At 32.5% G+C, this 13,661-nt stretch overlaps 1 protein-coding gene across 7 annotated transcripts in view; it reads left to right on the forward strand.

The window, feature by feature from the left end:
* The window catches only part of LOC140062868 (C-myc promoter-binding protein-like), a 56,145-nt gene that overhangs the window by 27,925 nt on the left and 14,559 nt on the right, over window positions 1–13,661 (forward strand). For 2 of the 7 annotated variants that reach the window (XM_072109245.1, XM_072109250.1), the window contains exons 8-20: window positions 92–158; window positions 411–611; window positions 1,033–1,208; window positions 2,616–2,673; window positions 2,830–2,970; window positions 3,362–3,503; window positions 6,399–6,544; window positions 6,815–6,939; window positions 7,912–8,094; window positions 9,323–9,596; window positions 11,281–11,533; window positions 11,761–11,937; window positions 13,303–13,449. In XM_072109245.1, coding sequence (XP_071965346.1) covers window positions 92–158; window positions 411–611; window positions 1,033–1,208; window positions 2,616–2,673; window positions 2,830–2,970; window positions 3,362–3,503; window positions 6,399–6,544; window positions 6,815–6,939; window positions 7,912–8,094; window positions 9,323–9,596; window positions 11,281–11,533; window positions 11,761–11,937; window positions 13,303–13,449 — 2,090 coding nt within the window. The remainder of the gene's footprint in view (window positions 1–91; window positions 159–410; window positions 612–1,032; window positions 1,209–2,615; window positions 2,674–2,829; window positions 2,971–3,361; window positions 3,504–6,398; window positions 6,545–6,814; window positions 6,940–7,911; window positions 8,095–9,322; window positions 9,597–11,280; window positions 11,534–11,760; window positions 11,938–13,302; window positions 13,450–13,661) is intronic. The other 5 variants (XM_072109247.1, XM_072109251.1, XM_072109246.1 and 2 more) reach the window with 4 other exon arrangements.

Genomic DNA, 13,661 nt, shown 5'->3' on the forward strand with positions numbered 1-13,661 from the left:
TATACAAACAGCTAATTAAGCTAATTTAAATGCCTTTTTTGGTCCAAGTGATTTACACAAATATCTTAATTTAATTTCTTTAATTACACAGATATATTGCACACTTTATTCATGAGGTTCCATTTCCAACACCACAGAGACCTAGGATTCTAGTTCCAGTAAGTTTTCTTCTTTTGTTTCAAATAATGTTTTTTTTGGCGTTTCAGATAAAAGTTTCACAGCGATAACTGGTTAAATGGTGTTCTAAACCTACGTTATTTTCAGGTTGCCGTTTAACCGGTTACTGAAAACTTGTGCTGTTTCTGCTGTAATGAAATTGAGCTATTTTATGTCCATATATGTATACACTGATCCACTAAAAAGTCTAATATTTGAATTTCTTGAAAATGAATATGTTTTCTGTATTACAGCTTGCACATGATCAAATGATACTGACGCAGCCTAGGATGACAGCAATACCTCTGAGTGGGGCGTCCTTCTGTGCATTACTTCGAAACCTAGGCCCAGATAATTGTATGAATCTATTAGTGTATGTTTTATTAGAACATAAGATGTTACTACATTCTCTGCGACCAGCCTTGCTCACTAGTGTTGCAGAAGCTGTATCAATGGTAATTAATAACATTATGGTTTTAATTAACTAATCATGTGTTTTAGTATAGTATGTTTCATTATTAATATCCTGTTGCAATTTGTATTGTTTACCCCCTGATGCTTATTGAAATAATTTACCGTCTTATATAAACATTTCCTTATTTAGTGCTTATGGAGTAAGTAATTCTATGTTTCATAACCATAATATCAACTATGTGCCCTATTAGCCTGTTTGGGTGTTCCTAATTTCTAATGCTTGGAAAAGCTTGTTTTACCCATATACTACATTTTATTGAAAAAATGTAACTTTTCTGGCAATATACCATTGGTTAAATAGGTCATTTTCAAGTAGTCATGTCGTAATTCACAGTAAAAAGTTAGTTAAATTTTTTTAACCATTGAAATTTTAAGATATGTATTTTAAAATTTTTTTCCCAGATGATATTTCCATTTCTATGGCAGTGTCCTTATATTCCACTTTGCCCTTTGACCCTGTGTGGTGTTCTCAGTGCGCCACTTCCGTTCATCGTAGGTGTTGATTCTCGTTATTTTGACAATTATGAAGCACCCTCTGACGTGACTTGTGTTGATATCGATACCAACAGTCTGCTGCAGTAAGTCAAATTTAAATATTTGTTTTGCCATGCATGATAATGTTAGTTAAAGACATACTCTCATTCTGATATACTCTCACTCTGATTCTCTTACTCTAGCTATTAAAAATAAAAAATGTATTACTTTAAATACAATCAAAGTAACTTACTGCAAAAAAGCGGAAAGAATAAAAAGTTTGCAGTCAATTTAAGAATCTACAGTGTCTGTAAATCACTCAAGCTTCAAACTGTTACTGTTCATTTGTTAAGAATTATTACTTTGCAGTAGGTCCCTCCCTTTAGGACACCACAATTCAGGACGCATCTCTATTAAAGGGACACTTTGCAGTAGGTCCCTCCCTTTAGGACACCACAATTCAGGACGCATCTCTATTAAGGGGACACTTTGTAGTAGGTCCCTCCCTTTAGGACACCACAATTCAGGACGCATCTCTATTAAGGGGACACTTTGTAGTAGGTCCCTCCCTTTAGGACACCACAATTCAGGACGCATCTCTATTAAGGGGACACTTTGCAGTAGGTCCCTTCCTTCAGGACACCACAATTCAGGACGCATCTCTATTAAGGGGACACTTTGTAGTAGGTCCCTCCCTTTAGGACACCACAATTCAGGACGCATCTCTATTAAGGGGACACTTTGCAGTAGGTCCCTCCCTTTAGGACACCACAATTCAGGACGCATCTCTATTAAGGGGACACTTTGCAGTAGGTCCCTCCCTTTAGGACACCACAATTCAGGACGCATCTCTATTAAGGGGACACTTTGTAGTAGGTCCCTCTCTTTAGGACACCACAATTCAGGACGCATCTCTATTAAGGGGACACTTTGTAGTAGGTCCCTCCCTTTAGGACACCACAATTCAGGACGCATCTCTATTAAGGGGACACTTTGTAGTAGGTCCCTCCCTTTAGGACACCACAATTCAGGACGCATCTCTATTAAGGGAACACTTTAATAAAGTTCACCAATAAACTAATGTAGTAACAGCTTAGCCTGTTGTCTGCAATCTGTATACATCCAATCAGATATAAACATACTCAAGTACTAATTTTTCATCTCCCGATATTTTGTATCTGCAGTTCTCCTAGTAAAACTTCCCCTGGTTTTGTATTTTTGTTTTGATTTGAAAAAAAATATCACGTAATGTATAACATTGATAATTTCTACTAATACTAGGGCCTGGCATACCTATGTTTACTATTATAGATGTCAATTTTTGTAATAAATTCAAATAATAACTTTATTTTTCCAAGATGGGAGGTCTGTTACACATATTACAATGTCATTTTCAATGTTTCTTATTTTCTTTAAAAATGAATACATAGTACCTAAACTATCATTGTACTATATGCATCATACTTTCATTTCATTTTTAATTTATAAGTTTATATACTGTATAAACACAGTTATTTTTATCACAGGAGTGACGACCGAAAAGGACAAAATTGGAAAATGCTTCCAAAGGTTAGAAAACAAATTTTTATTTGTAATTAATTTGGACTTTTGTAACTCGCATCCTTTAATTCTTCTATTATTTTATCAAACATACTTAGCAAGAATAATTTTAACTTTATTTTATGTCATTTTTATTATATAATTTGTTATACTTTTTTTAAATAGAAGCTGGCAAGACGTTTACACACAAGGTTGGAAACTTTGTACGTGGAGCTGTGTCAATCCAACGTGTGGGATGGCGTATCGGATGATCTGGCTGTTGAGATAGCACCCATTGACCTTGATTTTAGTCGCAAAAAGAAACAGGTAAGTCGCTAGATAATTTCTGTAAAACCTTAAGCTCTGTCTACACTATAAAAATAGTTTGACAAAACAGTGTGATGTGCCCAAACATGGTAGTGATATGATATCATCATCCATATATGGGCACATCACATTTTTTGTCACAAGTTTGATAGAGCTTTAGAGTCAGTCAGTGAACTTTAACATGTTGCAAAACCTGTGGAGCACTAAGTTCACCCAAGATCCTAAGGTTCAAATGAAAATTTATCATTCAATTTTTGCTCTCTATATCACAAAATATAGGATAAAAAAAAAAGTACCAATAGCCAAGTAGTTAAAAAAAACAATATAATACAACTTTGGGATATCTCTATACATCTATAATGTAATGAAATAAACATAATTGATTCTACAGGCTCACATGGAATTATGCATCCAAGAGGCATTCCTTGTTTTCATGGCATCCATGCTGAAGGGGTATCAACAATATCTACTGCCAATCACACAACAACCTAACATGAGGACCAAAGATGCCGCCTCTAGGTTTGATGGCCCAGGTAAATTAAAATCATCTTATGCAGTAAAACTAATTTAGCGTTAGGCTTAGGCCTATATAACTTATCTGGTAGGCGCGACCGAATCTACGCACAAAATGGAAACGAACGCCCAATAAGCACGGGTTTAATTCTTATTTTTAGCTGTTCGAAAATCATTTAAAATACAATTTATAATTATAATTATAAATTTAAATACTAGAATTTAAAAAAAATGTATACCTACGAAAAATAATATTTAATTAAAAGAAACAATACTCACACAATATATATTTAAAAAATTTAAACTGGGTTAAAAAAAGTATGGTTCAAAAGTTATCATTTAAAGACACTTTTTGGGCCATATCTAAAAAAGTGTTTGAGGACCCCCCAAAAGATAGTCTTGTGCAACTCTGTGGTATCTATGGGTTTGGCAAAAAAAAGAACATAAACAAGAAATATTTCTTACAAAAAACGCTGCTCGCTTATTGAAAAATATTTTTTATTTTAAATGTTTTTGAATGTGTCATTTTATTGTCACATAATAGTTATTTTACCTGAAAAAAATGTAATTTAAAGCAACAAATACTTAAATTGTCTGTCAGACAATGGTTTTTGGGTTTCTTTTCTTTTTTTTATATGTGAATAAATATTATTTTTTTGTTACAGAAGTGAATACTCAATTTCTGTCACTTTAGTTAATTTTATTGCTAAGGTCAAATCTGGGGGTCACTTCATCACCCTAGATATTTCAATTGTGAAGTATCCTATTACAAACACAAACTTTAATGGACTGTTTCGATAATAATTCAATGAATATCTGACAGTGAATATACCAGAAATGCTTAGGGATTTGTAATTTTAGCATGACATGTCCTAATAGACTCTTTCCCAGACGTTTTTTGGGTCTACTGTAGCAGCTGGAATCAATAAATTATAGTGGAGTTTCCATTTTCACAAAACTGTCTGTCCTTAGAACTATAACTGCTGCTTGCTTTAGCTTCTGATTGAGTATTCCTAATGGGACGTAGCGGGCTAGAGCAGCAGCGTGAAAAAATAAGAATAAAATTATCTTATTATATTATTATCTAATTCTGCTATACTAAAAACTAAAGAGAGTACAGTTGACTCCGCCTAAGTCGAATTCGCTTAAGTCAAATGTTTATGAAAGTCTCAATTCTTTCCTATACATTACAGTGTAATTTTTATTTGTAAGTCGAATTTTTCTAAGTCGAAATTAGGTGGAGTTGACTGTATATATTATGAACTATACACAAAATACAATATATCTATTACTCCATTTTGTCAATCGAAATGGGAAACAGAATTTAGAAATATGAACTTTAAGTGGAATGAAATATGGTTAGAAAAAGTATATAGCATGAAACATGTAACAAAAGTAGCACAATTTAATTTTAAACTGCTACATCGGATTCTGGCATGTAAACAACGAATGAAGATATGGAAAATATCACACTGCCAAAATGAAATTGAGACAGACAAGCACATGCTTTTGAAATGTAAAAGTATCCAAAAAGTATGGACAAAATTCAATAACATGATTCTAAAATGCTATACACCTGAAGAAACCGTACATGATTGGCTAGACATTGTTATTGGAACAAAAAGTGAAAATGTCAATGAATTATTATCACTGTTTACTTTTTGTATTTATAAAACAAATTTTATTAAATCATTAGAAAAGCATTCAAAAATGAGATCAAAAGTCGTCTGGAACTTGTTCCGATATGAGCTAAAAAATCTTATACAGAATCAATATGCTTGTAACATAAACAAGGCAAAAAAGAAGTGGGGTAACGTAAAAAGAAAATTATTAACTTGTATTTCTTAAAATTACATTTTATTTTAATTTTTATTTATATATATATATTTTATACAATTTCTATATATAACTACAATGTGTAATATGAAGAATGAAATAAAAGTGGGTTGGCCCCACAAAAGAGAAAAAAAAACTATACACAAAATACAGTATGATATGGAATATGCATCATTGCACACGGCTCTGTATCCCGGACAATGTTGCCAGGCTAATGTCAGTACCCCATTTTAAATGGGCGAATTTATATTTTGTAACAATATACCTTCGAGTAACACCTAATGGCCCCCAAAACATTATTTTGAAATGAAAGAATATCAAAAATCCATTTGAGGTTCAGTTTAATAAATGCAAATGAATATAGATAAAACATACAAATTGGCATCTGTTCTACTTGTTTATTGTACATTTGAGAATTCTCAAGCGGAGCTTAACTCATTAGTCTGGCGTTCACCTCCAGGCTTCAGATAGGGTTAGATTTAAGCCCAAGGAAGCAAGTGTGTATTGAACTACAGGATGAGAATTTAAGAATTACTAAAAAAAACTCTTGTTTAACAAGAAGATCATCAAGTGATTCAATTATTACCAAGTTACAAACAAATATCAAAGACAAGCAAGTTGGAAACAAATATAATTAAATTGTGGTATCCCAAACATATCGAGAAACAAAGACAGCTAGGAGGCCACCGTCAGGAGTGTACTGATCAATAACACTGGAGATATCCATGAACTAACATCATCTTACATTTCTTTTTGTGAGGAACTAACCATTCTCCAAAAACAGATTAACTTTTTTGTTTTTAACATAGTTGATGTATTTTAACTACAATGTATTAACAAATATTTCCTTATTTTATATAAATTAGACCAATAAAAGATGAATTTAATTGAATTTTGCAAGGGTATGGCAAACATTTGACCACTTAACTAAGCTCCCTGACGCAAATCTACTTTGAAGTAGTTCCTTTAATTCTCAGCCTTTATTTCCTTGACACATGAGCCAGAAATAGAAGAATAACTCGCTATGAACGTGTAAACAGATTTTAATATCATGTTGTTGTGTTATTTCTTTTTGATAGGTTTTATCAAAAGTAGAGATAAGATGTCACATGCATTTTTTAAGCAATTCATTAAGACCCAGATGTTTATGAGCTTCATTGAGGAACGTTCTTTTGTGTCTCACAATGATGATATCTTTAACTTCTTTGATGATTGCACAAGGAAGGTGAGGAATAAAATATTACATTCAGATGATATACTGTACATACATTATTACAAATTAATTCATTAAATTTCAGTATATCACCAGGTGGTTTAAAATTAATATTCTTTGCCTGTTGTGTTTATATATAAAAGCATCTCTCCGAAGATGCTTATGGGTTTTTAAAAGGTGTGTGAGAAGTTAGTGGAAATATAGAAAAATACCATTGTATCCTGTTACACTATATTCTCAAATGTTGTGGATTTTTAACTTTTAAGAGGTTATTTTTCATAGGTTGATTCTGAAGGTAGAGAAGAAATCAAATTACTTGAAACTGAAGACTCGTCGCTAAACAGTGAGCACACAGTGTTTGTTGCACCTCCTGAACCTACAGGCAATGAAGATGAAAATGGTTATAGGTAGGTTTCAAAAAATGATAAATTATAAGGTTTATACACTACCTGTCATTACTATTAATTAGTTAAGTGGCCAAGTGGTAGTGCAGAGGTGCTGCCATAAAATTGGCACAGGTTTGAGGCTCTTGTTTACCATAAGGCCAATTTACACAGATGAGCGTTAGCAGTAAACGGAATCGGATAGAATCTATGTTATTTTTTTACATTTACCCGCTCAAATTCAAATTATCTTTTATTAATCCTTTCGGAAATTCATTGCTCATTTTACAAATATATATATAAAAAAATATAATTAATTTGAAACAATAAGATGTGGAAATCTGTGAGAATTAATTACATTTCAGTATATCACTGGGCGGTTTAGAATTAATGTTCTATGCCTAATTTGTTCATAAAAAAAATATATATAGATACATATTTTATGTGGGGGCAAGCACGCAGATTTTCGCTTACCGTTAACACTCCTCTGGGTAAGTAGGCCTTTATGGTGATAGAACTAGTTCAGATAAGAACTAAACACTAAAGGTTCTGGTTCGTGTGCAAACTAGTTAACCCTTTGAAGAGTACTGGTTTATCTTATGAACAGGCATGAATCATGACGTCATTTGATTGGATGTGTGAAAATATCATTTTCATGGAAGTAAGCATAGATGGTTAATTTATTGTTCTAAAATTAAAAGGTTTTATATTTTTTTATTTATGTATGAATGCATATTTGTCTATTTATCGTCGATTATTATCGTCCTAGTGTAAATTGGCCTTTACAGTATTTTTTTTCTCTGGTTAATTTTTTAAATTAACATTTTGTCCTTAAATCCTCTGAAAACGCTATGTTATTTTGGTCTTTTCAAATTTTAAACTAGATTTTCTGCTATATCCATTAATTTCTTTAAAGTTGATTTGCAAAAAGACTATAATAATATTTCAGCATTTTATTTCATATTTACTAATAACATAATTTGTTTTATTTTACAGCTACAATGTTTTTCCAAGGTTAAACAGTGATTGTTACAACACATCTTCTGCAACACCACTCAAGCGTGGTAGAAGCACCAAAAGCATTCCAACAAGTCCAGTACCACGACGAACTAAACAAGAAATAAAGAGTTCTTTAGAATTGGCAAAGAAACAGGCATCATCACCAGAAGAATGGGCAAAGTATGTATTATTTTTGTTTGTTTTTAGGCTTAACTATAATATATATATATATAATCAGTGTACCATGTCCCACATACCTGGCTCAGCCTATATATTGTGCCAGTTCTGCGGTACATTTCATTTCGAAACCTGAGCTGCACTGACGAGATCTAATAAGATCGAAACAGTACTGTCTGCAGATTGGGTATATATATATATATATATATTTTCTTTAATAAGCAGTTGTATAGATAATATGTTGTATAGATACAATACAGTACATCATCTTAGCCTGACAGAACTCTGACTGGGCCTATGTGGTTGAGACTTGGTTACTACTAGGCCTAGCTGAATGTTAAGATTCTATTCCACCTTTTGTTAGTCAGCATAAGCCTGGTTCACAGTTGTGTTGCGATATAAGCAGTGTTTACAAGAAACGAAATATAAAATTCATAACAATTATATTAATTTAAATAGCTTTAGTCTTTCCCTTTTCCTCTTTCTAATGAGAATCAAGCTCCTTTGTGAACATCAACATGTTTTATGATTCACTGCTGCTTGGGGCAGACCAAAACTAGGCAATGGTTAATAATGCCAATTTACCTTAAAGCTCAGGTACAGGCATGAATTTTAAATATAATATTTGGTTAATTGTACATAAATCAAATATTTGTAACAGAAATCAAGACGAAAAAACATGAATTTCTCTTAAAATGGTCAAATACAAAATTTGAAGAAGACTTTTTTTCAGTAATTAGGTAGTTAACCTAATGTAATAACATGTCTGGTGACTCCCTAGATGGTAAAAAAAGATGGTGGATATACGGTGGATAATTTTTGCTATAGCATGAAAATAAAAATCTGAAGTTGAATAAAAATATCAAAAATGTAATATTCAAGTTATATTACCTATATTTAGTCATCTGATAACATTTTTTACCACACCGTTTATTTTTCATAGCTTTTTAAAATGCCTCTCTATTTACAAAATTTGTGTACAAAAGAATAGAGATTTTACTGTGTAATTTGAACTATCCCCCCACTGATAAGAAAGTGCTTATTTTCAACAAGCTCGTGTAACACAAATAAAATCCCCAAAATTATGAAACATAGGGGAAACTATAGATTGATAATTATTGGAATGTATGATCAATAGAAATGTTTTGCCCGCACCTGGCCTTTAAGGGAAATTATTGATAAATTCACGAAAATTAAGTGATTGACTTGAAATATGTTTTATTCTGTGTAGATGTTTAATGGGTAATTGCTATAGTATATGGTTCACACATCTGCCATCTTACGTTAAATCCAGTCACTCAAAGACCAGAGCACTTCGAACTGCTTTTACTGTATTAAAGAAAATGCAGACATACAATCTAACTCTTGCTGATGAAGTGTGCTACAGGGTTATAATGCAGCTATGTGGACAGTACTGTCAACCTGTTCTTGCTGTACAGGTCTTTATGGAGATGAAGAAAAATGGAATCACTTTGAATGCATCTACGTATGGCTACTATAATAAGGTTTGTATGACATTTTCTAAATTTCTTTTTTTCTAAATGATAAAAACAATGTTATGTAAATGACAGTGGCATGGCTGCATGAATGACAGTTTTTATTCTGGTTTTTTTCTGTGGAAGTGAATAACTTAATTAAAACTACAAATGGTTCTACTCAAGTTGTTATTAGTTTAATGTTTTGGGAGACAATATTATATCTTTTAAGATCATGTTTCTAAAACTTTAACCATTTACCTGTATATCCCATAGTAAGCTACTGAATCTATTTAAAAAATATGATAAACTGGGACAAAATTGTAGGCAAAGGTTTTCGGTTTTAAATGAATGTATGTTGTCTTGACCACATAAAACAAGTAAAACCTCCGTCATCCACCGCCATCATATACAAATTAGCTATATAACCCATATTTTCAGGAAACTTGTATCCAAGTCATTTGAGTCCAAAACAAAGTCTCTACAGACATTTTAGTTGCATTATGTATGCAAACATTGATAAATAGGGTCGAGGGTCAATTGTTGTATTTCCGGTCATTTTTTCGTAAAATGTTTTATCAGAGCAAATATAAATATGTACATTCTGAACAAGTTCTTGGAAAAATAACTCTCTAGCCTTAGCGGTTTTCGATATATAGGAACCTGTAATTTCACCCCCTAATTTGCATATTTCATGTAACTTGTACTAATAATTTGCATACTTGGAAGGTGAGTGATACAGGTGTGATTTTGAGATTTACTAAACAGTCCTATGTTGGCTATTAGAAACCTGTATCTAAGTCATTTGAGGGCAAAACAAAATCTCTACAGACATTTTAGTTTCATATGCAATATTGAGAAATGGGGTCGAGAGTCAAATGTCATACTTCCGGTCAATTTTTTGTAAAATGTTTCATTGGAGCAAATAGAAATATGTACATTTTGAATACGGCTGTGAAAAAATCAACTCTCTAGCATTAGTGGTTTTCGAGATATAGGACAACTGTAATTTTTCCTCCTTATTTGCATATTTTATTTAATTTTTACTACTTATTGTATACTTTCGAGGTGTGTGACACAGGTGTGATTATGGGAATTACAAAGTGGTCCTATGCTCGCTATTAGGAACCTATGTCTGGGTCATTTGAGGGCAAAATAAAGTCTCTACAGACATTTTAGTCACATTGTGTATGCAAACATTGAGAAATGGGGTCGAAGCTCAAATGTTGTACTTTCGGTCATCTTTTTGTTTCATTAGAGTAAATATAAATATATACATTTTGAATAAATTAGTGAAAAAATAAACTCTTGGACTAGTAGTTTTTGCGATATTTAATTTGCATATCATCGGGATGCTCAAATTTTGATCTCCTCATCATATATAACCATTTAAAAAAGAAAAATCTCTGTTTGCAATTTGTTTCAATTTGGGCTGTTTTGTTTGATAGATTGCCTAGCCTATCGGGACAACATATACATTTACTTAAAACTGGAAAACCGTTGCCTACAATTTTGTCCCTCTCAAATGCTAGATTCAGTAGCCTAATCGTTACTGTGCACATTTTAGTAAATTAAATTACTTTTGGGCGTGGGATAATCATTATTTATATTTGAATACAATTATAGTGTTGATGATACTCTGTGGCCACTTCTGCTATAGGATATAGGACAAATAATATTATTCATGACTAATGGTTATTTGTACTTTTTGCAGGCGGTTTTAGAAAGTCCATGGCCAGCGTCATCATTCACTGCTTACCAACAATGGATAAAGCTACGTAATGTTATAATGGCAGTAGGACGATTTCGACAAGGTCTCAAAAGGCCTAACTGGGATACGGTAAGCGAAACAGACACGCGTAGTGGCAGTAGCGTCGATGTTGATATTGCTGTTGGGGAATCTAAACCAGAGATTCAACTAATTGATATTGATGGAAAATTAACACGAGAGGAAAAATGTGGTACAGGTAAGGGTAATTTTAAAGGACAATTTAATAATTTCTTTGCACTGCATTGTACTATATGACATTTACCATAATAGCATGCTGTCGGCAAACTATTACTTAATTTCTTGGGGCTTGCACCTGCTTCCATAATGATCATAATTCACATTTATTCGAATAAATACAGTATGTAAAACCAAACATTGTCAGATGGAAGCTTGAAGTGTGTGTGTGTGTTGTTTACTCTCTAGGAAATTCAGATATGGGATACGCATCAATGATCGAAAGCCTAGGTAGTACCGATCTGCTTGGCTCTCCTGATGCAACCATGGCCCCATTGCAGATGAGTTCACCAGCTAGTCCATCCCGAAGTCCTCAATGCTTAATGGACAGGAGTTCTAACGAAGATGACGCTACAATAACGCTCAGTGAGTGCTATGTATATATAGATGTTGGTTTCATAGTCTTGTTTATTTATGGTGATTTTGTGGTGTATGTGTGCAGTCATGGAATTCTTTGTTTACAATAGGGAGGTTTCGCAATCTTACGAATACGATAACGAAAATGGATACGTCACACACACGTATTCGTTTTTCGTAAGTCTGTCAAAATCCATGGCAACGAAATATTGAGGGCGCCGTCCAAAATATGACTGCGGTAAATTTGAGCGAAGCGCAGGTACGTGTTGCTTGGTGCTTGGCTGCCAAGGCCTAGCGTAACATCAAAGCGAGTGAGAACTTTAAAAACTGCTATTTATCAAAATTGACCTGACATTTTAGTAAATTACTTTAGTAAATTACTTTAAATAAAAGTATAATTATATTATAATCAGGAATCATTCCTGATTCAAATGCAAAATGTGCAAAATAGATCAAAACCTATACTCGTTTTGTAGTTACGAGTATGACTGGTGATATTTGTCAACACGAATACGCTTTACGAATATGAAATGGGGATCAGCTCAAAAGTTTCACAAATGTGTGACGTATCCGTTTTCGTTATGGTATTCGTAAGGTTGCGAAACCTCCCTATTATCATGCAAACTATACTATTACAATGTATTTTCATGTATATTGTCTAAAAAGTGTTTCATCAATCAGTTATACTGTAGATAAATTCAATAAACAAATGATTTTCGGTTGCCTAGGGAATCATTACTGTTTGCCTAGCAATGTCTTAAAGTGATAATGTAGACAAAAGATTCCATCTAGGATCGGTTGCTTTGTAGTTCAATTGTAAATATGTATTTTGATTTTTATGATAAACAAACTATACCTCACATTATATAACATAAGGTATTAAATACTCACAATAATTTAATGAATTTTGTAGTTTTTTAGCCACCTGTTTGAAAAATTATGCAAATTGCACCTCTTAATATACTGTATGCATGACACTGTTTTAAGTATTTCAAAAAGACTTGTGACACACTTAATTTGTTATATTAAATTATAGTTATGCTGACTATTAATTAATATAACTATTTTGATATTATACAATAATAAACTAATAAAAGAATTCACTACTTTCCTAATAAACTATTTTATAAAATAGAAAATACATTATATTAACATGAATAATACTCTTTTAATATAGTTAATTGTGTTATACTTAAATTGTATTATAAACTATATCTACATAATGACAAAGCGTTATATAATTTCAATATACAAAATCCAATTGCATTTTCTTAAATTTACTTCTCTTCTCTAAAGTGCTTTACTCTACGCAATATTAAGTTTGCATGTGCATTTAGAGGCTTTTTGATTTAACACGCTTTCACTCCCTGTTAGATAAACATTCTGTGAAAAGTGTTAAGCCATCTAAGGTGGAAGGAATACTGGGTGATATCCCTGGTGTTGGACATTCAATAGTTCGTAATGTCAAGCCCAGCCATACTAGTATGAGCAGTGTGGCTACCTTAACTGGAAGTAGTACAAGTAAGTTGGATAGTTTTTTTCCGGCCAAAATTCATTTCAATTCCATTTCATGTTATATATTATACTAAAAATTGATTTCTTCATTTCATTATGTATATTATATACACATAACGTCTTTCTGTCCATTCAACTTTTCCTTGAAGACGACGCTGGAATTTTGACCGATAACTGTTTTATTCTGATGTACTCATTATAAAAACAGGCCCTTGTTA

This window comes from Antedon mediterranea, chromosome 11 (assembly GCF_964355755.1).
Source record: "Antedon mediterranea chromosome 11, ecAntMedi1.1, whole genome shotgun sequence".
In the NCBI taxonomy this organism is placed as follows: Eukaryota; Metazoa; Echinodermata; class Crinoidea; order Comatulida; family Antedonidae; genus Antedon; species Antedon mediterranea.